The sequence below is a fragment of the Entelurus aequoreus genome, linkage group LG03, assembly GCF_033978785.1.
Source record: "Entelurus aequoreus isolate RoL-2023_Sb linkage group LG03, RoL_Eaeq_v1.1, whole genome shotgun sequence".
Lineage (NCBI taxonomy): Eukaryota > Metazoa > Chordata > Actinopteri > Syngnathiformes > Syngnathidae > Entelurus > Entelurus aequoreus.
In genome coordinates this window covers 19,314,522-19,341,928 of record NC_084733.1, presented here as the reverse complement: position 1 = coordinate 19,341,928, position 27,407 = coordinate 19,314,522, and the positions used below count along the sequence as shown (strand labels likewise).

Sequence of the window (27,407 nt, the reverse complement as noted above, 5' to 3'; positions counted from 1 at the left end):
GTAAGCAAATATTAACATTGCTGTATGTATACTTTTGACCCAGCAGATTTGGTCACATTTTCAGTAGACCCATAATAAACTCATAAAAGAACCAAACTTCATGAATGTTTTTTTGTGACCAACAAGTATGTGCTCCAATCACTACATCACAGAAAAATAAGAGTTGTAGAAATTATTGGAAACTCAAGACAGCCATGACATTATGTTCTTTACAAGTGTATGTAAACTTTTGATCACAACTGTGTTCTAGTCGGACAATATTTACATGTAGTACAGCAGGGGTGTCCAAACTTTTTCCACTGAGGGCCGCACACGGAAAAATTAAAGCAGGTGGGGGCCATTTTGATATTTTTCATTTTCAAACCATAACAAAATATATGCATTTTTTATTTATTTTACCTTTAGGGGTCCTGGGGACCATAAAGGGTCTCAGTCATTAAAATGTAAAAATAAGTCAGATTATTATTTTTTTTAAATTATTTAACGCTTACAGTAAATCTTTATATCAACTTCAAGTTGATATAAAGTAATACAAATTTTAAATAAATGTTTTATGGCTTTTCTGTCAAAAACAACTTAGTTTATTTATAGTAAAACTGAAATATGCAGTATTTAGTAATTAGAGCCCTAAAAGATCAATAATGCAGGACACCATTGATTTTAATTATTTCATATTTTTGAGTAATCACAGTGAAAAGATAAATAAAAAATCATATTTGGGATCCAAAAGGTTCCCCACTCATAAAGTGATACATTTTTATTAGGTTTTTATTTTACTTCCAACACTTAAGTTACGAGATCAACTTCAGATATATCTGTCGATTTTATGCTGGAACTATTATTTTGTTTGTTTTATGCGCTTTTGTCAAAGAAAACGTTGATGTTTTTATATGGCTACTACACAATATATGCAATATTTACCACATCAAACATTTTAAAGTGAAATATTTGAAGTAATTGGAGCACTGAAAATAATTCATCATACATGGATTTTTTTTGTCTTTTTTTTTTTTTTTTTGAGCAATGGCAAAAAAAAAAGAAAAACGAAGAAAGACAAAAGACAAAAAAAACAGACCGCATGGCAGCTTTTGTGTCAACATTGCAACTTTTTCTCGTTAGATTTCACCTCATTCCACTTTTTTTAATGTTCTTTTTTATTTTTACAATAGTATTTCCAGAATGTGTGGCGGGCCGGTAAACAATTAGCTGCGGGCCGCACTTTGGACACCCTTGTAGTACAGTCTTACCTCAACTTAAAAGTTCAATTTGTTCCATTGGAATGAATTAAAATGAAGAAAAAGTCCATGTCCTACTGCAACAGTAAATCTATGAGCTCTAGACCGCCCCTGCACTTCTGAGCTCCGACCCGCCTCTCTCTTTTTAGTGTTTGTTTTCCTTCTCACCGCTAACTGGCGTCTGAAGCGTGCGGCGGGGCGAGAGGGCGTGAAAGCCGAACGGTAAACACGGTAATAAGGAAGTGGTGTAAAGGCAGCCGGAGCAGCGGGGAGCTGATGGGATGGCTCCGCTTTAGCTAGTTCCCCTACATTTCCTGCCCAGCGGGACGCCTTCAGCGCGCGCCTCTCTTACTGTAGCCGCTGTCAGTCTGCCATAATATCCCTTTCACGCTTCTTTTCCCAGGATTCCGCAGCGAGCGGGCCGGGATGTTTGCTTACATGGAACACGTCATCCCCTGTGGTAGATTAGGACAGTAAGTGCAGGAACATGGAAGTGAACGTTTAGTTGACTTTCAACACTATTAATAGCAAGTTTAGACACGAGTTGAACTGCAATGTTACCTATTTTAATACAGGCATTATTTTCACGGGCCCGCCTTCCACATGTGGCAGATAAATATAGCAAATAACTGCATGGAAAATGAATACATGAAAGAACTCACCATAACGTTGAATGAGTGGGAAAAAAGCTCTCCATAGACTTTTGTTTCTTACTCGTTTTTGCTTGTTTGGCTTTAGTATCTGATGGGTTATAGGTAGAGATGTCCGATAATGGCTTTTTTGCCGATATTCCGATATTGTCCAACTCTTAATTACCGATACCGATATCAACCGATACAAGGGACTGATTTTATTTAACACTATATTATTATTTATACACCTATAGTGATCACAGAGACGGGTTGTTTTTGTGTTACTATATATATTTGTTTTTCTGAAAAATCCCACTTAATATACTTTGGGTAACAACAGTCAAAAAAAAAAAATGTAAATTTTTTTTAAGGGGGTAACAGTCAATATTTATTTATTTATTTTATTTTATTTTTTTCTTATAAAATAAAAGTGAGCTTTTGTTAAACCAAATATTGTGGTTTTTTTCCATATACAATAACCTATCTGGATTCGATAAGAGAATCGATAAGGAATCGGTTCGATAAGAGGATTCGATAATGAGCTCAAACTCGATAATTTCTTATCAAACATCATCTCTAGAGATGTCTGATAATGGCTTTTTTGCCGATATCCGATATTCCGATATTGTCCAACTCTTAATTACCGATACCGATACCGATATCAACCGATACAAGGGACTGATTTTATTTAACACTATATTATTATTTATACACCTATAGTGATCACAGAGACAGGTTGTTTTTGTGTTACTGTATATATTTGTTTTTCTGAAAAATCCCACTTAATATACTTTGGGTAACAACAGTCAAAAAAAAATGTTTGTAATTTTTTTTAAGGCGTTAACAGTCAATATTTATTTATTTATTTTATTTCCTTTTTTTCTTATAAAATAAAAGTGAGCTTTTGTTAAACCAAATATTGTGTTTTTTTCCATATACAACAACCTATCTGGATTTGATAAGAGAATCGATAAGGAATCGGTTCGATAAGAGGATTCGATAATGAGCTCGAACTCGATAATTTCTTATCAAACATCATCCGATAATGGCTTTTTTGCCGATATCCGATATTCCGATATTGTCCAACTCTTAATTACCGATACCGATATCAACCGATACAAGGGACTGATTTTATTTAACACTATATTATTATTTATACACCTATAGTGATCACAGAGACAGGTTGTTTTTGTGTTACTGTATATATTTGTTTTTCTGAAAAATCCCACTTAATATACTTTGGGTAACAACAGTCAAAAAAAATGTTTGTAATTTTTTTTAAGGGGGTAACAGTCAATATTTATTTATTTATTTTATTTTATTTTTTTCTTATAAAATAAAAGTGAGCTTTTGTTAAAGCAAATATTGTGTTTTTTTCCATATACAACAACCTATCTGGATTCGATAAGAGAATCGATAAGGAATCGGTTCGATAAGAGGATTCGATAATGAGCTCGAACTCGATAATTTCTTATCAAACATCATCCCTAGAGATGTCCGATAATGGCTTTTTTGCCTATATCCGATATTCCGATATTGTCCAACTCTTAATTACCGATACCGATATCAACCGATACAAGGGACTGATTTTATTTAACACTATATTATTATTTATACACCTATAGTGATCACAGAGACAGGTTGTTTTTGTGTTACTGTATATATTTGTTTTTCTGAAAAATCCCACTTAATATACTTTGGGTAACAACAGTCAAAAAACTATTTTTTAAAAATTTTTTAAGGGGGTAACAGTCAATATTTATTTATTTATTTTATTTTATTTTTTTCTTATAAAATAAAAGTGAGCTTTTGTTAAACCAAATATTGTGGGTTTTTTCCATATACAACAACCTATCTGGATTCGATAAGAGAATCGATAAGGAATCGGTTCGATAAGAGGATTCGATAATGAGCTCGAACTCGATAATTTCTTATCAAACATCATCCCTAGAGATGTCCGATAATGGCTTTTTTGCCTATATCCGATATTCCGATATTGTCCAACTCTTAATTACCGATACCGATATCAACCGATACAAGGGACTGATTTTATTTAACACTATATTATTATTTATACACCTATAGTGATCACAGAGACGGGTTGTTTTTGTGTTACTGTATATATTTGTTTTTCTGAAAAATCTCACTTAATATACTTTGGGTAACAACAGTCAAAAAAAAATGTTTGTAATTTTTTTTAAGGGGGTAACAGTCAATATTTATTTATTTATTTTTTTTTTTTTTTTCTTATAAAATAAAAGTGAGCTTTTGTTAAAGCAAATATTGTGTTTTTTTCCATATACAACAACCTATCTGGATTCGATAAGAGAATCGATAAGGAATCGGTTCGATAAGAGGATTCGATAATGAGCTCAAACTCGATAATTTCTTATCAAACATCATCCCTAGAGATGTCCGATAATGGCTTTTTTGCCGATATCCGATATTCCGATATTGTCCAACTCTTAATTACCGATACCGATATATACCGTCGTGGAATTAACACATTATTATGCCTAATTTTGTTGTGATGCCCCGCTGGATGCATTAAACAATGTAACAAGGTTTTCCAAAATAAATCAAATCAAGTTATGGAAAAAAGTGCCAACATGGCACTGCCATATTTATTATTGAAGTCCCAAAGTGTATTATTTTTTTTAACATGCCTCAAAACAGCAGCTTGGAATTTGGGACATGCTCTCCCTGAGAGAGCATGAGGAGGTTGAGGTGGGCGGGGTTGGGGTGGGGCGGTGTATATTGTAGCGTCCCGGAAGAGTTAGTGCTGCAAGGGGTTCTGGGTATTTGTTCTGTTGTGTTTATGTTGTATTACGGTGCGGATGTTCTCCCGAATTGTGTTTGTCATTCTTGTTTGGTGTGGGTTCGCAGTGTGGCGCATATTTGTAACAGTGTTAAAGTTGTTCATACGGCCATTTGCGGCCCGCAGCTAATTGTTTACCGGCCCGCCACACCTTCTGCAAAAATTGCAAAATTGATAATATTGCAAAAATTTAAAAAAACATTTTAAAAAAGTGGAATGAGGTGAAATGTAACAAGAAAAAGTTGCAATGTTGACACAAAGCTGCCATGCAGGCTGTTTTTTTTCTTTTGTCTTTGTTTATTTTGTTTGGACTAAAAATCTGTTATAATGAATTATTACTTAAAAAATATCACTCTAAAATGTTTTATGTGGAAAAAATAGTGCATATATTGATTGTGTGGTTGCCATAAAAAAAACATCAAAGTTTTATTTGACAAAAGAGCATAATACAAACAAAATAATAGTTCAAACGTAAAATCGACAGATATATCTGAAGTTGATCTCGTAATTTAAGTGTTAAAAGTAAAAAAAAACTAATACAAATGTATCACTTTATGAGTGGGGGACCTTTTGGATCCCAAATATATTTAGTAGGATTTTATTTAACTTTTCACTGTGATTACTCAAAAATATTAAAGAATTAAAATCAATGGTGTCCTGCATTATTGATCTTTTAAAGCTCTAATTACTAAATACTGCATATTTCAGTTTTACTATAAAAAACAAAGCTGTCTTTGACAGAAAACCTTTTTTTTTTTTACTTTATATCAACCTCAAGTTGATATACAGATTTACTGTAAGCGTTAAATAAAAAATAATAATAATAATTTGACTTATTTTTAACAGTTTAATGACTGAGACCCTTTATAGTCCCCGGGAGCCCTAAAGGTTAAAAAAAATAAAAAATCCATATATTTTGTTAAGGTTTGAAAATGAAAAATATCAAAATGGCCTCCGCATGCTTAAATTTTTCCGTGTGCGGCCCTCAGTGGAAAAAGTTTGGACACCCCTGGTTTAAGCGTTAGATACCTTTTTACCACCTACTGAAATGGAAGAGTATAACACGGTTACTCTGCCGCGCTCTAGACAACGCAGACACTCGACAACGGCACTTTATTTTCGGATTATAATTACAGGTTTGCAAAAAATATTTTTAACCCAATTAGGTGAAATGACATCATCTCCCACGGCACACAAGACTACATCTCACGGCACAGTGGTTGAAAAACACTGATGTAGATGTAGGATGTGTTTTTAAAATGTTGATTTCTATTTACTGTTTTAATTGGTTTTACCCTTTAAAATCGTTTTTAATCATATTTATTTTATATTGGTTTTATATGTATTTATGTTTTGTTTTTATTCAGTCATTGGTGGAGCTAAGAATAATATTTTAATATTGTTTTTAATATTGTTGTGGCAGCACTTTGGAAACATTTTGTTGTTTAAATGTTGTTGTTCCAATGTTGTTTTTTATTATCTTTTATTATTATTATTAGTATTATTATTACTATTTTCTTTTTCTTTTTTTTCTTAACACGGTGGCACTTTTTTAGGTTGCTCAACGTAAAGTGCTTTTTACAAATAAAATCTATTATTATTATTATTATTACGTGCTATATAAATAAAGTGGATTAGATTGGATTGGATAGGAAAAAAAAGTATTTTTTCATCATTTGCTGCTGTTTAAACGTCCCTCCCGCCCTCACATGAATAAAAGACCACGGAAAGCCCTGACGTGAGCTTGTCCGACAGTTTAAAAAGTCAGCAAGTGGCGTGTCTTGGGGACGTCCTGCAGCGCCGCGCTGGCTCGGAACCCCCTCAGTATCGCAGGCCTGCAGGGTGGCCTTTAAGCTTGGCTGAGCAGAGAGTCCACCGTTGCCCCCTCCTCTCAATCCTGTCACTTCTCTCCTTGTTTAGCCTCGCTGTTCTTTGTTCAATCACGATTGACAAGCGCTCCCCTGCAGGAAAATTACCTAGCCCGACGCCAGAAGTGCCAATATAACATTTATCAAGGCGTGGGTCACGTACGGGTGCTGTCACTTTATGGTGCTGAAAGTCTGCTGATAACACCGATTCATTAAGTTTGAGAAAGTTTCATCTGAAGGTGCGTCACCTCAGAAGAGAGGACAAAGAGGCCTTCTTGACATCAAACTAAAAAGGCGAGTAACCTGTTATTATTCTGCACTTACAGACTTCGGGGTGTAAGTGCAGGAAAATTGATCCAGCAAATTGAAAAAGGGGGTTAAGTGTTTTTGCCCTATCGACTCCTGAAACGGTGGTTATATAAAACACGCATTTCTTGTCCCATTAGCAGATGATGCCACCGTCCTCCAAGACATTTTGTTACGGCTAATGGTCCTCGGTCCTCCGGTGCGATTTCAGCTCAGAAGACGCGGCGGACGATCCTCCCGGAGAGGTGAAAAAGTCGGCGTAAAAAAAGGGAGCTGTCACGTTAGCGACGCCCTTGTGCGTTTTTTGTTTATGGTTAGCTGAAAGCATTATGGATTCTTTTGCAATTGTTTGCACACTATCATTACACAACGCTCACCTCACAATCTGCCGCTAATGGACAGCCTGTCACAGCTGTCATGGAAAGAGTGCATCTTGGCCGCGTGAATGTGTGAGAGCGTGCGTGCGTGCCTGCGGTCGGTCGGACAAATAGTTTCAAACGTGCTTCACAATTATCGGACAAGGAATTGGTCATTTGTGGGCATTCAGGCCACACAACCATATTATTTATTGCAACCAATTACTCATTGTACACAATACTCAAGACACATTTTAAACTGTCAATATATATGTATATATATATATATATATATATCAATATTTATATATACAAACCCCGTTTCCATACGAGTTGGGAAATTGTGTTAGATGTAAATATAAACGGAATACAATGATTTGCAAATCCTTTTCAACCCATATTCAGTTGAATATGCTACAAAGACAACATATTTGATGTTCAAATTGATAAACTTTTTTTGTTGTTGCAAATAATCATTAACTTTAGAATTTGATGCCAGCAACACGTGACAAAGACGTTGGGAAAGGTGGCAATAAATACTGATAAAGTTGAGGAATGCTCATCAAACACTTATTTGGAACATCCCACAGGTGAACAGGCAAATTGGGAACAGGTGGGTGCCATGATTGGGTATAAAAGTAGATCTCATGAAATGCTCAGTCATTCACAAACAAGGATGGGGCGAGGGTCACCACTTTGTCAACAAATGAGTGAGCAAATTGTTGAACATTTTAAGAAAAACCTTTCTCAACCAGCTATTGCACGGAATTTCACCATTCTACGGTCCGTAATTTGCTGAAAAGGTTCAAAGAATCTGGAGAAATCACTGCACGTAAGCAGCTAAGCCCGTGACCTTCGATCCCTCAGGCTGTACGGCATCAACAAGCGACATCAGTGTGTAAAGGAAATCACCACATGGGATCAGGAACACTTCAGAAACCCACTGTCAGTAACTACAGTTGGTCGCTACATCTGTAAGTGCAAGTTAAAACTCTCCTATGCAAGGCGAAAACCGTTTATCAACAACACCCAGAAACGCCGTCGGCTTCGCTGGGCCTGAGCTCATCTAAGATGGACTGATACAAAGTGGAGATGTGTTCTGTGGTCTGACGAGTCCACATTTCGAATTGTTTTTGGAAACTGTGGACGTCGTGTCCTCCGGACCAAAGAGGAAAAGAACCATCCGGATTGTTATAGGCGCAAAGTTGAAAAGCCAGCATCTGTGATGGTATGGGATATATATATATATATATATATATATATATATATATATATATATATATATATATATATATATATATATATATATATATATATATATATATATATATATATATATATATATATATATTAGGGGGTGTAACTGTACGTGTATTTGTATTGAACCGTTTCGGTACGGGGGTTTCGGTTCGGTACGGGGTTGTACCAAACGAGTTTCTAAGCTAAAGTCTTAACAAGCTGCTTTGCTTCTTCTGCCTCTGTCTCAGCACCCAGCATTGTCCCACCCACACAACCATCTGATTGGTTACACACACAGCGGTAACAGCCAATCAGCAGTGCGTATTCAGAGCGCATGTAGTCAATGCTTCAGCGTCGAGCACATAGGTGTTTAGCAGGTGAGCATCAGGCAGCGGACTCTCCCCAAATGATAATAAACACCTCCCAGTCAGCTACTAGTAACATCACTATGAGCCCGTTGACCTTCTAGAAACATAAACTGAAGCTCAGCTCGCTCGCAGTCCTGGCTTGAGGTGAAGGTTAATTAGTTTTTAGCGTAACGTTAGCTCATTTTGCGGTGTGCGTGTGTGTGTGTGTGTGTTACGGGCAGCAAAGCTCTGTCTGTCTGTTGTTGTTTGTTTGAATGGCAGGGTCCCTGCTATCACATGTTGATAAAAATATAACATTTACATAATACAAATCAACTACAGGCTTCCCAAATGCTGTAATAGATTAAGCATCATGAGTTGACTTGAAACTGTATAATGTTGCACTTTTTATATCTAGAAGAAAAGTTTTGTCATTTTATTTAATCTGAGCAACAACTTGAGGCAGTTTAATGTTGATTAGCGTGGGCAGAATTATTATAATGTTCCCAATGTTAAAAGGATAAAGCCATTGTTTACAAATTTAGTAAATAAATAACCAAAAAATGGATATTTTGTTGTTTTCTTACTGTACCGAAAATGAACCGAACCGTGACCTCTAAACCGAGGTACGTACAGAACCGAAATTGTTGTGTACCGTTACACCCCTAATATATATTTATATAAATATATATATATATATTGAGAAAATGAAAGGATTTTGGTAATTATGGTTAACACGGGGGTGGGCAGCACAGTGTGACAGGGGTTAGTGCATGTGTCTCACAATACGAAGGTCCTGAGTTCAATCCCGGGCTCGGGATCTTTCTGTGTGGAGTTTGCCTGTTCTCCCCATGACTGCGTGGGTTCCCTCCGGGTACTCCGGCTTCCTCCCACCTCCAAAGACATGCACCTGGGTATAGGTTGATTGGCAACACTAAATTGGCCCTAGTGTGTGAATGTGAGTGTGAATGTTGTCTGTCTATATGTGTTGGCCCTGTGATGAGGTGGCGACTTGTCCAGGGTGTACCCCGCCTTCCTGCCGAATGCAGCTGAGATAGGCTCCAGCAACCCCCGCCACCCCGAAAGGAACAAGCGGTAGCAAATGGATGGATGGTTAACACGGTTAAATGTTACTAAAAACATTGCTATTTCTGAAGGAATACGATAATTTGTCTATTGAAGGAAATTGTCTGCAATAAATAAATAAGTGAATTTGTTTCAGAAAGGTTGCAGTGTTATAATTCATTATTTGTATCCCATTTTTCTGCCTCGCAGGATCTGATTATAGGGCCTGACAGTAAACCTGCTCCATCACTGGTGCTGGTTGTAGTACCTGCTTTACCCAAAAGTGCTGCCGTCGAGCTCCACGTCACAGCCATACACGATGACCCCAGCTTAAGGACTTCCTGTCACGTGACCACAAAGCTGGGTTTCGGCCACATAGAGTGTCACACTTTGACGTCTGCTGACCGATGCGGCGCTTCCCTGTCCCTCCGCCTGTCCGTGCTCGACCCCGAGATCGGCGCAGACGCCAGGGAGGTCACCGAAGCCATCGCCTCGGCTTTTGCCAAAGCCCTGAAGAAGACCGAGGCCTTGCTGGTGCCACTTTGCGCACGGGTGTTCTACAAGTGCGGCCACTTGCTGGGCTGGCGGGTTGTTGAAGGTTAGCCTGTGAACACACACACACACACACACACACCTGCTGCTAAAGAAGCTACCCCAAAGCCAGTGGTAAATAAAGGTGTGCACAAACAACCGTTAAATCAAAATTTCAAAATTAATTATCTGGGATATGGAGAACTACAACCACCAAATTCGAGAATAAATAAATATTTGTCCATATATTAGACTCACCGGGCTATAAGCCGCAGATATATACAGGTACGAAATATATTGTAAATGTTTATTTGCATACCTCAATTGTTTTCAAACAGTTCCTGTCACACGGCAGTAAAACGGCTGATCAAACAAAACAGAAGTCATGGTCATGGACCCACTAGCTGCAGAACCTAGCTTTCCAATCAGCTAAACAGAATCAATAACTCCACGGTGACGCTTTGGTGAATTCACGAAACCGAAACAATACAAAAAGAATGCCATTGTAACTTAATAACACTAACACAGACACTTGCAAACGTAGCATAAAATTAGCATGTGTGCTAATGCTCACGACGCTAACTTCATTACGTTACGATAGCACGTACAAATATGCATGGTAACGTCACACATGGGACGGTTTAGTAACTTTGAATTGTTTTAGTTATATGATAAAACTTAAAAACATTGATTGGAGTCAATATTTTTGAGCAGAAACGCTATGGATGAATACTTCCAGTTCAAGGAACAAAACCAGAAGTACATTATCAACCATTATCACCTGCAGTGAGCGAACTCGACCAAAAGCCATAGCACAAGCAATAACACACCTTTTCAGTGTCTCTGTCAGTGTTCCGTGAAAACTAATTTTTTGCATCCAAAACATTATGGCCGTTAGCAAAGAAAAATCCATAAATTAGCCATACTATTTTATAAGCCACAGGACTCAAAGCGTTGGAAAAAAAAGTGGTCTATAGGCACGAAAATACTGTAAGGGATCGGCCATTGCCGATTATTGCATTTGAATGGCGATCACAAAAAGCCGATCGGCCCCTGTATATAATGTTGGTCACCTGACTGATTCTTAGGATCGTACGTATCGTTATCAGGTAGTATTATCACTGGAGGACAAGGCTAAACGTGTTACACACAAATAAGCAAGCCAAGAGCAGGCATGCTACTTACTAAAATAGCTTGAAACAATACAAGAAATAAATGCTTAGTAGGGTTTAGGAAGTGTAGCTGGAAGCTACAGCATAAAGAAAGCAGATATTAACAGTAAGAGAAGGGCGCTTTAATCCATAAATTGGCGGTGTCTATATCAAGGGTAGTATCATTATATGAGCGATACTTGGGTGATTAGATTGATATTTTTATTTTCTCAAAAATAATTGCTGTTGTTTTTGTCAATGTTCACAAACTCAATAAATAATTCCCTAGACACAGGAGGACTTTGAGTGCAGAAACCCAAATATTTAAAAGAGTAGTAGTTTGATTAGTTATTGTGTAATTTTGACTTTGTTTTGCCCAAACAATTGAATGTAATAAAAGATAATAAGGAACTAGTTAACATATTGTGTTGATATTGTTAAACTGTCATATGTACATTGGAAATTTTACAGTTAATACATGTGATCGGTATTGGTCTTGGCCGATCTCACTCAACCCTGATCGGAACATCCCTATAATAGATTTAAATAACTTATCAAGTATCGGTCTTGAGAGGTGGGAAGTTATCGGTATTTGTTAAAAAAAAAATGGTGCATCCCTAATTGCTAGTCACAAACTCCAACTTGTAGAGTCAGACAACTAGAAAAATATTATTTTTTTCCCTAATGGGTTCTTATGAGCAACTTTGTCATTACCAGAAAGCTACATTTGCCCATCTGTGTTTGTTCATTTTTTAGTTCGACCCCTGAAAATGTAATCAACTCAAACTTTATTTCTAAAGCACTTTTTATATGTAAGAGAAATGCATCAATCACATGCAGGCACACAGATGAATGCATGACTGAGTACAGAGGAGCCAGGTGCAGAAACACTATCACAGGAGCCTACTTCTCCAGACTGATACCCAGTAACTTATTTAGGAAATAGTTTTAAATTCCTGAAAAATGGCCCGTGTAAACCAAAATAGCTGACCTGTCTTCCAGCATCCATAATGTGATGATTGTTTAGATTTAGGACTTTTTTATGAATAAAACATTACAATATGTTAGGATTATAGTAATGTACAGTCGTGGTCAAAAGTTTACATACACTTGTAAAGAACATAATGTCATGGCTGTCTTGAGTTTCCAATGATTTCTACAACTCTTATTTTTTTGTGATAGAGTGATTGGATACTTGTTGGTCACAAAAAACATTCATGAAGTTTGGTTCTTTTATGAATTTATTATGGGTCTACTGAAAATGTGACCAAATCTGCTGGGTCAAAAGTATACATACAGCAATGTTAATATTTGGTTACTGTCACGCGGTGGTCGCATCTTTATGCAGGGTCGTTCTCCCAGGATGCAGACGGACAACTCCGGACAAAGCGTGAAGGTAGGGTATGATTTAATCTTCGTAAATCATAACACATACAAAAAAAACAGGAAGCAAACCAAAGGGCTGCGTGTTAAATAATGCCTCTGATTAGTGCTCGGGGAACAGGTGAGCGTCCTGAACACCAATCAGAGGCAGGTGAAAATAATAAGCAGCCATGGTAACTAAAACAAACTCAAGGGTGCACAAAACAGGAACTGAGGGAGTCCAAAACTGATCGAAAATACCAAAACATGATCCGGGCCACGGATCATGACAGTTACATGTCCCTTGGCAAGTTTCACTGCAATAAGGTGCTTTTGGTAGCCATCCACAAGCTTTTGGTTGAATGTTTGACCACTCCTCTTGACAAAATTGGTGCAGCTCTGACCACAGTACTTTCCTCCAGAAGGTCTTATCTTTGTCCATGTGATGTCAAATGAAACAAAAATTTAGCTGTTTGGCCACAATACCCAGCAATATGTTTGGAGGAGAAAAGGTGAGGCCTTTAATCCCAGGAACACCATGCCTACCGTCAAGCATGGTGGTGGTAGTATTATGCTCTGGGCCTGTTTTGCTGCCAATGGAACTGGTGCTTTAAATGGGACAATGAAAAAGGAGGATTACCTCCAAATTCTTCAGGACAACCTAAAATCATCAGCCCGGAGGTTGGGTCTTGGGCGCAGTTGGGTGTTCCAACAGGACAATGACCCCAAACACACGTCAAAAGTGGTAAAGGAATGGCTAAATCAGGCTAGAATTAAGGTTTTAGAATGGCCTTCCCAAAGTCCTGACTTAAACATGTGGACAATGCTGAAGAAACAAGTCCATGTCAGTAAACCAACAAATTTAGCTGAACTGCACCAATTTTGTCAAGAGGAGTGGTCAAAAATTCAAGCAGAAGCTTGTGGATGGCTACCAAAAGCGCCTTATTGCAGTGAAACTTGCCAAGGGACATGTAACCAAATATTAACATTGCTGTATGTATACTTTTGACCCAGCAGATTTGGTCACATTTTCAGTAGACCCATAATAAATTCATAAAAGAACCAAACTTCATGAATGTTTTTTGTGACCAACAAGTATGTGCTCCAATCACTCTATCACAAAAAAATAAGAGATGTAGAAATGATTGGCATTATGTCCTTTACAAGTGTATGTAAACTTTTGACCACGACTGTATATCGAAAATGTGCTCATAATGCAAGTAATGGGAAGGATTTATCACTTTTTTTGTTAATTGATATTGATTTAGGGTGGATGACAAGTTTTCTCCCGGAACAAAAGGCTTATCTAAAGAACAATAAAAGGTTTTTAACCAAAAATCTCAAACATGCATGTTTGCGATTGCTGAATTGCAAATATGTGCAAATATCCACTGTATTGATATTTTAATATATTATAATTAGTTTATCAAAGGATATGGTCATAATCAGTCAACGGGACCAAATTGGTAAGCTGTGGAGGCGTGTATGCATACATGTATCTTCTACGTCAGGGGTGTCCAAACTTTTTCCACTGAGGGCCGCATTCTGAAAAATCAAAGCAAGCGGGGGCCATTTTGATATTTTTTATTTTAAAAGCCAATACGATATATGTATAAAAAAATATACATTTAGGCCTCCACTCAGGCTTGATCCCGGGGACCCCAACGGGTTTTGGTCAAAAAAAATATTAAAAATGTGTCATTATTCAGTATTATTATTTGTATTATTATTCAAGTTTTAAATCTCTAGATCAACAATAGGTCTATCTGTCAATATAACGCTTTTAAAGATTTAAGTTGTATGCTCTTGTTGTCAAAGAAAACCCAGTTTTTTTATGGAAAAAATACAAAATATGCAATATTTTCACATATTTAAGTGGAATATTTGAGATTATATAATAATTGGAGCCTTAAAAAGGTCAATAACTCATAACAACATTGATTTTAATTCATTATTATTTTTTGAGCAATGACACTTAAAAACAAATCACACTCAAATTATTGGGGATCCAAATAATTATAGTGTTAAAAAATAAATTGTATTTTTTTTATACTGCTTACTTTTAACACAATAATCTCGAGATCAACTTCAGATCTATCCGTCAATTATAAGTTTTATTGTTCTTTATGTTTTTCATTTGTTCGTTTTAGGTCCTTCTTTATAAAAAACAGCTCAGTTTCTTAAATGGCTAACACAAAATATGCAACATTTTCCCCCAAAATATCTCAGATGTGACGTAATTGGATCCTTTAATAGGTCAATAATTCATAATGACATTAAAGAAAAAAATAGCCTGCATGCAGCTTTGTGTTATTAGAGTATACATTGCGACATTTTCTTGTTACATTTCACCTGTTTGCTCTTTTATACCACTTATCATGTTTTTAATTGTTTTCAATCGTATTTTTAAAATGTGCCGTGGGGCCGTTAAAAAATGACCTGCGGGCCACAAATGGCCCCCGGGCCGCACTTTGGACACTCCTGCTCTACATCATGCCATAGAGGTGATCAAGGCTTTTATAAAGTAAAATATAAAAACACAAATCCAATTAGTGTTAAGAATGACCCATATATTGGTGATTCAAATAGTCGAATCGGGAGAACGTTGACGTCCGCTTCCCCTGAAACCGCACATCCTGACTCATCGTGTAAGAGCTGGAATTCGCTCGCTCGCACGCACAAGCGAAACCCCCACCTTCCGGAACCTCGCCCGCGGGCGTCTTTATGGGTCACAGCCCCGTTCTTCATTGGGTGATGAATCCGAAAAGTCAAAAAGGAGGGAAAAGTAACACCTCTGGCGTTGGCGAGACCTCCCCCTTTACATTATTTGCGTGAGGATTCACAGCTGATCGACGTGACATATGCTGCCAATGAAACCTTTAAACATCTTGTCTCAGCTTGTTACTTCCGATCCAAAGCCCTCCTCTCGGACTGCAGACAGGCCCCCCTGCAACTAAAGGCTTAACTTTTACACGAGGGCAGCAATTCTGTATTAGTATAAATGCACAGAAATACATTACATTGTTTGACGGAAATTGCATCAAAATGAAAGCAAAAGACTTTATTCTGTGCCTTTTAGCATATTTCATCATCCCCCCCCTTCGCAGTAAATGAATGTTCATTGGACAATACTTGCTAATCGCCAGTTCAAATGACTAATTTGAACCATTTGGAAGTCAGTGTAGCTCAACAAAAAATCACACTGCTACAGGGCCTTGGCCACTCCTTACAAAACCCAATGAGCCCAGATAATATTGCTGATTAATAACACTAATATCCCTTTTAGCTACAGGCCTGGACTATTTATTTATTTCTGCTTGGCTTTGCATGTTTGTGTGCCAGTTAATTCCTAACATGACAGGATTTGTTTTTAAAGGGGAACTGCACTTTTTTTTTTTTTTTTACATAACACGTAATATTTTCCGTATTTTACGGACTATAAGTCGCAGTTTTTTTCATAGTTTGGCCGGGGGTGCGACTTATACTCAGGAGCGACATATGCATACTTGCCAACCTTGAGACCTCCGATTCCGGGAGGTGGGGGGTGGGGGGTGGGGTGGGGCGGGGGGCGTGGTTAAGAGGGGAGGAGTATATTTACAGCTAGAATTCATCAACTCGAGTATTTCATATATATTTCATATATATATCTATATATACCGTATTTCCTTGAATAGCCGCAGGGGCGTTAATTAATTTAAAACCTCCTGTCACTCCGGCGTTTACCGGAAGCCAGCGGGATGGCCATGCATGCGGTAATTATTTTAAAACCTCTTCTCACTCCGGCGTTTACCAAAACGAATGCGGTAAATTTAGGCGTGCGCTTTGAGTGTGATGTAAGCATACCATCATGAAAAGCACATTTAATTAAAAAAACGTTATTATGGTCTTACCTGTACTTATAAATGGAGTCCATTTGCAGCTCCATCTGACCAAAAGCATCGATAGCTTGGTTATAGAAGTCTTCATTATTTTCTTTCTTCAGTTTTAAAAGTCTCTCTGTCTCGATGGAGATATTCTTTTAATTATTACCTCCTGCTTCGATTGAAAGTCCAGTTTAGAAAACTGTTTTATTTTAGATACCGGTATGTAATCCTCCATGTTAAAAGTAAAAGTTCAGGCGAGAGAAAAAAAAGAAAAAAAAATCTCTTGCTGCGTGTTGTCACTTCTTCTGCAGTACCGGAAGTCGCAAGAAGGATCACTAGCGCGGCAGCGCCCTCTACCACCAGGAGGTTTAATGACTCATACAGTATTTGACACACGCAGCTACGGTATATTAATAAAACATAGCTGCTTACTGTTCTTTTTAGCATACTGTACCAGTATTCAATAGCTTGGACCTTAAATCCTACTGAATAGCTCTTTATCTTTTTTCCTTTGTGCGATTGCTAACTACTGAAAGCAGCTTCCTCCATTTTGAAAATGAGGACAGGTAAAGCGTCACTCGTGACGTAACGAATTTGACCCGGTGGAAGTTCTAGCCATATGCTAAATATTTTGCGAAACGAGTTTGACCCGGCGAAAATTATAGACATGCGATAATAAAATTAATATTTTGCGAAACGAATTTGGTCCGGCGTTAATAATGAACCGGCGATAAGGCCAAGCATGCGTTAATTATTTTGAGAAACGAGTTTGACCCGGCAGTAATTCTAGACGTGCGAATACTATATTCCCTGCGCCAATTCAAGGAAATACGATATGTATGAAATACTTGACTTTCAGTGAATTCTAGCTATATATATATATATATATATTTATTTATTTTATTATACATATAAATAAAATAAATACTTGAATTTCAGTGTTCTGGAGGCTATCCAGTAGATGGCAGTATTGTCCTGTTTAAGAGTGTCACAACATTGCTGTTTACGGCAGACAAACTGCTTTACGGTAGACGAAAACGTGACTGCTGTTGTTGTGTGTTGTTACCGCGCTGGGAGGACGTTAATGAAACTGCCTAACAATAAACCCACATAAGAAACCAAGAACTCGCCCTCGATCATTCTACAGTTATAACGTGATTGGACAGGCACGCTGTTTATATTGTGGGAAAGCAGACGTGAAAACAGACTGTCGCCGCTGTCCCCACTCAGGTCTGCATGGAGCTGGAGGGGGCGTGGCCTCCAGATCCGGCTGAATTCCGGGAGATTTTCGGGAGAAAATTTCTTCCAGGAGGTTTTCGGGAGAGGCGCTGAATTCCGGGAGTCTCCCGGAAAATCCGGGAGGGTTGGCAAATATGGACTTATGTGTGAAATTATTAACACATTACCGTAAAATATCAAATAATATTATTTAGCTCATTCACGTAAGAGACTAGATGTATAAGATTTCATGGGATTTAGCGATTAGGAGTGACAGATTGTTTGGTAAACGTATAGCATGTTCTATATGTTATAGTTATTTGAATGACTCTTACCATAATATGTTACGTTAACATACCAGGCACGTTCTCAGTTGGTTATTTATGCGTCATATAACGTACACTTATTCAGCCTGTTGTTCACTATTCTTTATTTATTTTAGATTGCCTTTCAAATGTCTATTCTTGGTGTTGGGTTTTATCAAATAAATTTCCCCCAAAAATGCGACTTATACTCCAGTGCGACTTATATATGTTTTTTTCCTTCTTTATTATGCATTTCCGGCCAGTATAACAACGTCGCCATAGCGCTGTTAATTTATTTGAACCATTATAGATTACCTGCATAGGGGCCAGCAAGATCCACTAGATGGAGCTGACACATGACATTGCATGTTGATCTGTTTCAATCAGACTACTAATACAACACTGGCATGGAAACATCGTTCAGAACATTCAGAGAGAGATTAATTAGAAAACAACAAAAGATGAACTGGCCATTATTTTCCCTATAGTCTATGAAAGAAACCTTGCCAATTGTCCATCCACTACCTTACGTGTCTGAGACAGGTCCACTTGTGACCAATTAGCGTACAAAGGTATCCCAACAGACTTCCACTAACAGACAGGCTGTCATCAAGACGGGGGCCGTGTGAATTCTCACATGTCCGTTGTCCATCTGTAGTCCGGCTGCACCAACAACAACTGTGAGGGCTTGTAAAAATGATCGGCAGCACAACAGGACCTCTTCCTCCCCTCCAAAGAAACGTGTTCACACACCTAATGGCGGACTCGGAATTGAACCCTTCCTAACATTGCACTGATTAAAGAATATCAATCATTTGTAAATAACCTCCTGGTCAGAGGTTAAGTGAAGCCCCTCTGGGAGTGCTCTGTAGGCAGATGTACCGCTCTAATGTCACCTTCTTACTCTCCGCAATCTCTCCTCACCAGGCCTTGAAGACACCTTGAAAAAGTCTCTAGGAGAGTCCAGTCCCGCTGTTGCCTTGGTTCCAGTTGTGGACTTGCCTGACTGCCTCATCCTCCATCTGTCCTGTTGGCTCAGCGCATGAGAAGCACAGCCAGGATCCACAGTTCTGTCACAGGGGGCTGACTCTTGAACAACATGATGATCCAAACCACACTGTGATCTTGGTATTTGGGCCTAGAATCCATCGATTTAAGTTTGCATGTTCTCCCCGTGACTGCGTAGGTTCCCTCCGGGTACTCCGGCTTCCTCCCACCGCCAAAAACATGCACCTGGGGATAGGTTGATTGGCAACACTAAATTGGCCCTAGTGTGTGAATGTGAGTGTGAATGTTGTCTGTCTATCTCAGGGGTCGGCAACCCAAAATGTTGAAAGAGCCATATTGGACCAAAAATACAAAAAAAAATCTGTCTGGAGCCGCAAAAAATTAAAAGCCATATTACATGTGTCATGAGATATACATTTAATTAAGAGGACTTAAAGGAAACTAAATGACCTCAAATATAGCTACAAATGAGGCATAATGATGCAATATGTACATATCGCTAGCCTAAATAGCATGTTAGCATCGATTAGCTTGCAGTCATGCAGTGACCAAATATGTCTGATTATCACTCCACACAAGTCAATAACATCAACAAAACTCACCTTTGTGCATTCACGCACGACGTTAAAAGTTTGGTGGACAAAATGAGACAGAAAAAGAAGTGGCATAAAACACGTCCTAGAAAGTCGGAGCAAGTTATACATGTAAACAAACTATACGGTGAGTTCAAGGACCGCCAAAATAAGTAGGACAAAACGGCGCTCGCCAAATACTCGAATCAGTGAAGCATGTTTAATATAAACAGTGTGATTTATAACAATTAGGGAGGTTTGTGTCATGTTTGTCCTCCTACAGAAACCATACTAAAACAAAAAAATTGATTTTTCCCCCTCATCTTTTTCCATTCTTCATACATTTTTGAAAAATCTCCAGAGAGCCACTAGGGCGGCGCTAAAGAGCGCGGGTTGCCGACCCCCGGTCTATCTGTATTGGCCCTGTGATGAGGTGGCGACTTGTCCAGGGTGTACCCCGCCTTCCGCCCGAATGCAGCTGAGATAGGCTCCAGCACCCCCCGCGACCCCATAAGGGACAAACGGTAGAAAATGGATGGATGGATCCATCGATTTACCCAATGGTGCTATGGTTCTACTTCAGTCTGGAGGACTTCTTAGGAAAAGAAAGTCTTACGAAGTGTCTAGACCAGTGGTTCTTAACCTTGTTGGGGGTACCGAACCCCACCAGTTTCATATGCGCATTCACCGAACCCTTCTTTAGTGAAAAATAAAATGTTTTGTTTTTTTCAAATTCAAGACAAAGTTATATGTTTTTTTACTGGTGCACAAAATGAACCGTGCGTGAACCACAACAAATTACACACCTGCAAATTAGAGGGAACATTGTTTGGGGGTATCATTTTATTTATGTCAGCTTCAAACACTGATGACATCTAATAATCAGACAAGAAGCAAGGAATCATGCAGAGACAGAGTTTAATTTAGCTCACGAAGACACACGTGTTTTGGGCTGTATTCTAGTTACAGATCCAAACTACGTTCTAAAAGTCAAGCCCGCGTGCCTCCTCTATTTATTTGGAAGGTCCCTGTTACATCACTGAAGCTGTCGCTGAGGGAAGGGGGTAATCTCGACAACTCCAGTTAGACACAATATATGATTATAGAATAAATTAAAATGAGTTGACGCGGGTCATATCGCCTTGTCTCTGCTCTGTCTGCGTCACGGCGGTGTTCGGCCTTGGCCGTCAGCCGGCCGAGTCTGGACACAACACTGATAAAGACGACTGGCAATCTTTTGGATTGCCAGCTTGCACAGATACAAAAATACCACTTCAGCACAGTTGACAATAATTTATAGCAACGGCCCTTACGCATAAAGTTATGATGATAATATATACATAATTATTCTTAACATTTTACACGATGAGTCGGGTGTGTCTTGACCTCCGCCGTACCCCTGAGGTCGACTCATCGAAGCCCTTGGGTTCGATCGAATCCAGGTTAAGAGACCACTGGTCTAGAGAGAAACAACAACCCTATAATAGTCTTTTTACGAAGACAGAGTTAGATATTCCACAGGCATAAAACCGACCAGTCCTTTAGAGCTCTTTGTCAAGGTCCAAAGTGGAGTTCCTAGCACATGATGTTTCACGGCCTTGTTTAGGAAGTCAGTCCCCAACTTCCTTTGTCCTTGGTGAATTTCTTCTGCTCCTTTGCGTCATAGTTCCTTTCAGTCCCGCATCCTTCCAAACCTTAAGCCAAGTCCTCAGAGACCAATGTTTCCTTCCTCCTGCCCAGCATCTTCTTTGCTTGGTACTAGACAGATTTCTATGAACCAGGGTTTCTACGAACAACTTCCGGAGGTGATACAATCTCTCACTGGGTGTGCAATCGCTGTCTTGTTACGTTGACCATTTGATGTCACACATATAGAAATTAACCTGCTAACACCATTTGCTTGCTGCAGTTTTGTATACTCCTAAGTCTCATATTGGATAAATTGGGTCGTAGAGATCAGGAACATGTGGATTCATAGTTTCCCCACCTGCCACAGATATATTAAGTCTGTTCAGAACACAGCTATTTTTTTCCACATTATTGAATTGGACAAGCGCTCCACTTTCTCGCTGGCCTCAGTCTCCTCCTGGATAAAATGTATCTCTTTATTAAAGATACTGAGACGTCAATACAGTAGTTGTTGCTTATTATTAGTTTTATTGGTGTGTTATCTGATCCATTCAATATGTTGTGTTTTTTGCTGAGCCGAGCTAAGGCCCTGTGTACATTAAGCCGGATAACTCCTTAAACTAATAATAATAATAAACGACCATTGTGTGTGTGTGGACACGGATAAGGTTAGGTGGGATTTACCCTGGATAACTTTAGCCGGGGCTAAGTCTTTACCGCACAGTGGAACCGGCCTCGAAAAGCTGCTTTCAGCAGAAAATGGTGCTAGACGTTTGTTGTTGTGACTTTTTTAACATTGGACAGTGAAATGAGAACATGTCTCACAGTGAAAGTTGTTTTTTCCGAATAATAAGCCAACAGTCACAACAAACGGTGAACCTTAACACTGCTTGGTTCAACTCTTTACCACAAAGTGTCGTACACTGCAAAAACTGAAATCTAAGCAAGATTAAATATCTCAAATAAGGGTGATATTTGCTTATTTTCTGTCTGATAAGATAATTCTTTTCACTAAGCAGATTTTATGTTAGAGTGTTTTACTTGTTTTAAGGGTTTTGGTCCTAAATGATCGCAGTAAGATATTACAGCTTGTTGCTGAGATTTGATGACCTATATTGAGTAAAACATGCTTGAAACTAGAATATCAACTGATGCAAAGCTGTGTCATCAACACTCACAAGTATAAAACTATGTTTTTAAAGTAATAATTTCTTCAAGCATGAAAAAAAAATCATGATGCCGAGCGCATATCATTATGTCAAGATAATGACACTAGCATTTACTTCATGTGTACAGCTCCACTAATGGACATTGGAGTGTTACTTTCAAAGGCAAAATTAAAGTATTGCTAGAAACATAATTTTATATGGAACTTTATTGTATTATATGTATAGTACATGTTCCAAAAAGAAAAAAAGCATAAAACACAGTACCGTATATTGAAATATACTAATGTCAAAAAAGGGAATAAATATTCAAAATAATCTAGTTTGGTTACGCCATCATGAGCGCAACACAAGGTTGTAAAAGTTTCCACTACAATTCTAAATAAGATGTCAAAAGCAAACTGAAATCAAATACACACAGCTTAAAGATTGATCAATACCTATTTAAATTTAGTAATACATAAATACACAATTACACCAAAAAGTAACGCTATGAAATGCATTTTTCCAAGTTTTTGGGGCATTTTTATGCTGTTTCCAAGCATCTCCTTTTTATTAGCGTTGATTTGAAATGGTCAAACTAATGCATATTATATATGTGAAAACATCAGTGAACGGTGGCACCAGCTGACGACCCTGCAGCTGACCTCGAAGTGCACTGGAGGAGGTGCGACATGCAGAGATGCCAAGCAGTTGGGTCTGTACTTATTAATTCATGCCCTAGTAAACAATAAAAAAAAGTCATATTTATTTTGATTGTTACATTTTGAAGTACATTTGTGCAGGTGGGTGCGAATGTACCCATTACCAGAGCTGTACACTAATTTAAGAATATTTTTCAACATATTGAGCAAAAAGGTCGATTTTTTTTTCCTACCAAGAAAAGTGCACTTGTTATTAGTGAGAATATACTTATTTTAAGGTATTTTTGGGTTCATTGAGGTTAGCTAATTTTACTTGTTTTGGAAAGTCTTGACAAGCCGAATTTTCTTGTTCTATTGGCAGATAATGTTGCTTATTTCAAGTAAAATACCCCTCATTTTTGTATTTTTTTTTGTTCTTTTGTTCTTGACTTTTTGCAGTGTACTTAATAGCCGAAGGCTTTTTAAAGGACAATTTTGGATCAATCTGGAGGTTGTTTTTTTTCCGTTGTTGACATTGCCAACTACTGGCTCAACATACTGTATTTTTCGGAGTATAATTTCCGGCCGAAAATGCATAAAAGAAGGGAAAAAACATATATAAGTCGCACTGGAGTATAAGTCGCATTTTTGGGGAAATGTATTTGATAAAACCCAACACCAAGAATAGACATTTGAAAGGCAATTTAAAATAAATAAAGAATAGTGAACAACAGGCTGAATAAGTGTACGTTATATGAGGCATAAATAACCAACTGAGAACGTGCCTGGTATGTTAACGTAACATATTATGGTAAGAGTCATTCAAATAACTATAACATATAGAACATGCTATACGTTTACCAAACAATCTGTCACTCCTAATCGCTAAATCCCCTGAAATCTTATACGTCTAGCCCAGGGGTGTCCAAAGTGCGGCCCGGGGGCCATTTGCGGCCCGCAGCTAATTGTTTACCGGCCCGCCACACATTCTGCAAAAATTGCAAAATTTATAATATTGCAAAAATTTGAAAAAACATTTTAAAAAAGTGGAATGAGGTGAAATCTAAAAAGAAAAAGTTGCAATGTTGACACAAAGCTGCCATGCAGGCTGTTTTTTTTCTTTTGTCTTTGTTTATTTGTCTTTTTTTTGCCATTGCTAAAAAAAAAAAAAGACTAAAAATCTATGTTATAATGAATTATTAGTTAAAAAATATCACTTTAAAATGTTTTATGTGGAAAAAATATTGCATACTGTATATTGTGTGGTTGCCATATAAAAACATCAAAGTTTTATTCAACAAAAGAGCATACAACAAACAGAATAATAGTTCAAACGTAAAATCGACAGATATATCTGAAGTTGATCTCGTAATTTAAGTGTTAAAAGTAAAAAAAAAACTAATAAAAATGTATCACTTTATGAGTAGGGCACCTTTTGGATCCCAAATATATTTAGTAGGATTTTATTTAACTTTTCACTGTGATTATTCAAAAATATTAAATAATTAAAATCAATGGTGTCCTGCATTATTGATCTTTTAAAGCTCTAATTACTAAATACTGCATATTTCAGTTTTACTATAAAAAACAAAGTTGTCTTTGACAGAAAACCTTTTTTTTTTTTTACTTTATATCAACCTCAAGTTGATATAGAGATTTACTGTAAGCGTTAAAATAAAAAATAATAATAATTTGACTTATTTTTAACAGTTTAATGACTGAGACCCTTTATAGTCCCCGGGAGCCCTAAAGGTTAAAAACAAAAATCCACATATTTTGTTAAGGTTTGAAAATGAAAAATATCAAAATGGCCCCCGCATGCTTAAATTTTTCCGTGTACGGCCCTCAGTGGAAAAAGTTTGGACACCCCTGGTCTAGTCTCTTACGTGAATGAGCTAAATAATAGTATTTGATATTTTAAGGTAAAGTGTTAATCATTTCACACATAAGTCGCTCCTGAGTATAAGTCGCACCCCCGGCCAAACTATGGAAAAAAAATGCGACTTATAGTCCGAAAAATACGGTATAACAGCGCTCTCAGTCATTTTGAACAGGGCTTCCTTTACTTGGTCGTCTATGGTCTACGAGACAAAGGACTCCAAAAATGTCATTCCGTGAAGCCATAAACAGCATCTCCTAATATATAGTAAAACAATATAGATTCGCTGTGTGTGTGTGTGTGTGTGTGTGTGTGTGTGTGTGTGTGTGTGTGTGTGTGTGTGTGTGTGTGTGTGTGTGTGTGTGTGTGTGTGTGTGTGTGTGTGTGTGTGTGTGTGTGTGTGTGTGTGTGTCTGGTGAGGTGATTGTGTCCCCCTCTCATGCTCACGGGACTGGAGGTGTGTTATTATTGTGTAATAGGCAATCAGCACCAGGCACCTGAAAAGATTAAGCCTCTTTATGTTTTCTATTGATTCTAAAGGCGGCCTGGTTAATAGGAGAGGGACTTTGCCTCACATCGCTGCAGGCGAGGAATTAACCTGTGTGTGAGTGTGTGTGTGGATGAAATAGCACTATTAACCGTCGCTCCTTGGAACATTTCTTTTCTCAAAGATCATGAACCGTATTGATGAACCGGAGTCCGAATGCATCTTCAAACCTCACTCCGTGGGCCTACCTAGCGATCGATCCTCGCCCCGCCCATCCTCGCCGTTGTTTTGTTTTCATTGTTGCTATCAAAAAATTGGAACAACGGAGGCTGCCAATAGAGCCTGAAGATTTTTGCTTTATTGACGCTTGAGAAACACAAACAAGCAATTATTTATGAACTCGGGCCAAGCTGATACGCTGTGAAGTGTATTGGTTTTCACCTGTTTTAGGGGTTTTGTTGTGGGGTGGGGCTCGAACTAGAATTTTTTTTGTGTTAATTCAACCAACAGATCAGCGCTGAAATACTCTAATCACGTACACAAGTGAGTGCTCTCAAACATGAGCATACTTATTAGGGGTGTGGGAAAAAATCGATTCGAATTCGAATCGCGATTCTCACGTTGTGCGATTCAGAATCGATTCTCATTTTTAAAAAATCGATTTTTTTTAATTTTTTTATTTTTTTATTTATTTTTTTATTTTTATTTTTTTTTAATTAATCAATCCAACAAAACAATTCACAGCAATACCATAACAATGCAATCCAATTCCAAAACCAAACCCGAACCAGCAACACTCAGAACTGCAATAAACAGAGCAATTGAGAGGAGACACAAACACGACACGGAACAATCTTAAAGTAGTGAAACAAAAATGAATATTATCAACAACAGTATCAATATTAGTTACAATTTCAACATAGCAGTAATTAAAAATCCCTCATTGACATTATCATTAGACATTTAGTTTATGAGATGCGATGCAAGTCTAAGCCACTGTGACACTATTGTTCATTTTTTTTATTTTTTTTTTATTAATGTTTGTAATGATAATATAAATGAGGGATTTTTAATCACTGCTATGCTGAAATTGTTACTAATATTGATACTGTTGTTGATAATATTCATTTTTGTCTCACTACTTTTAGATTGTTGCGTGTCATGTTTGTGTGCTCTCAATTGCTCTGTTTATTGCTATTCTGAATGTTGCTGGGTCGGGTTTTGTTTTGAAATTGTATTGCATTATTATGGTATTGTTGTGTATTGTTATCATAAAACAAAACAAATATATAAAAAAAAATAAAAATAAAAAAAAATTGTTTTTGAATCGAGAATCGTGTTGAATTGAAAAAAAAAATTGATTCTGAATCGAATCGTGACCCCTAGAATCAATTTTGAATCAAATCGTGGGACACCCAAAGATTCCCAGCCCTAGTACTTATTATGGACAGCCGCTAAGAATGTTCAAAAAATTGTCTATGGAATTTACAATAGAAAAAAAAAAGTAGTTTTTATTCACTGATTCGTGCAATCTGACGAGGATAATATTAGCCAAAGCATCTTGTTTTGTGGTAAAAGACGATCAATTCAACAAGTCTTGTGCAGTAACTCCAATCAATAAGCCAAAAAGTGTTTTGGTGTGTCGTATCAGCCCAAAATGTTCCATGTGATGCGTCCTGATAAACTGTATTACCATTTAAAGTTAAAGTACCAATGATTGTCACGCACGCACTAGGTGTGGTGAAAT

The 27,407-nt window shown here is 37.7% G+C and overlaps 1 protein-coding gene across 3 annotated transcripts in view; it reads left to right on the top strand.

The window, feature by feature from the left end:
- The window catches only part of dph6 (diphthamine biosynthesis 6), a 197,351-nt gene that overhangs the window by 167,973 nt on the left and 1,971 nt on the right, over window positions 1-27,407 (top strand). For 2 of the 3 annotated variants that reach the window (XR_009825261.1, XR_009825262.1), the window contains exons 14-15: window positions 10,077-10,464; window positions 19,224-19,424. Coding sequence is in view for 1 of the 3 variants with exons in the window: in XM_062041427.1 (XP_061897411.1) it covers window positions 10,077-10,464; window positions 19,224-19,342 (507 nt within the window). In the remaining 2 variants the exon portion in view is untranslated. Of the gene's footprint in view, window positions 1-10,076; window positions 10,465-19,223; window positions 23,287-27,407 lie in introns of those variants that run through there. The other variant, XM_062041427.1, reaches the window with a different exon arrangement.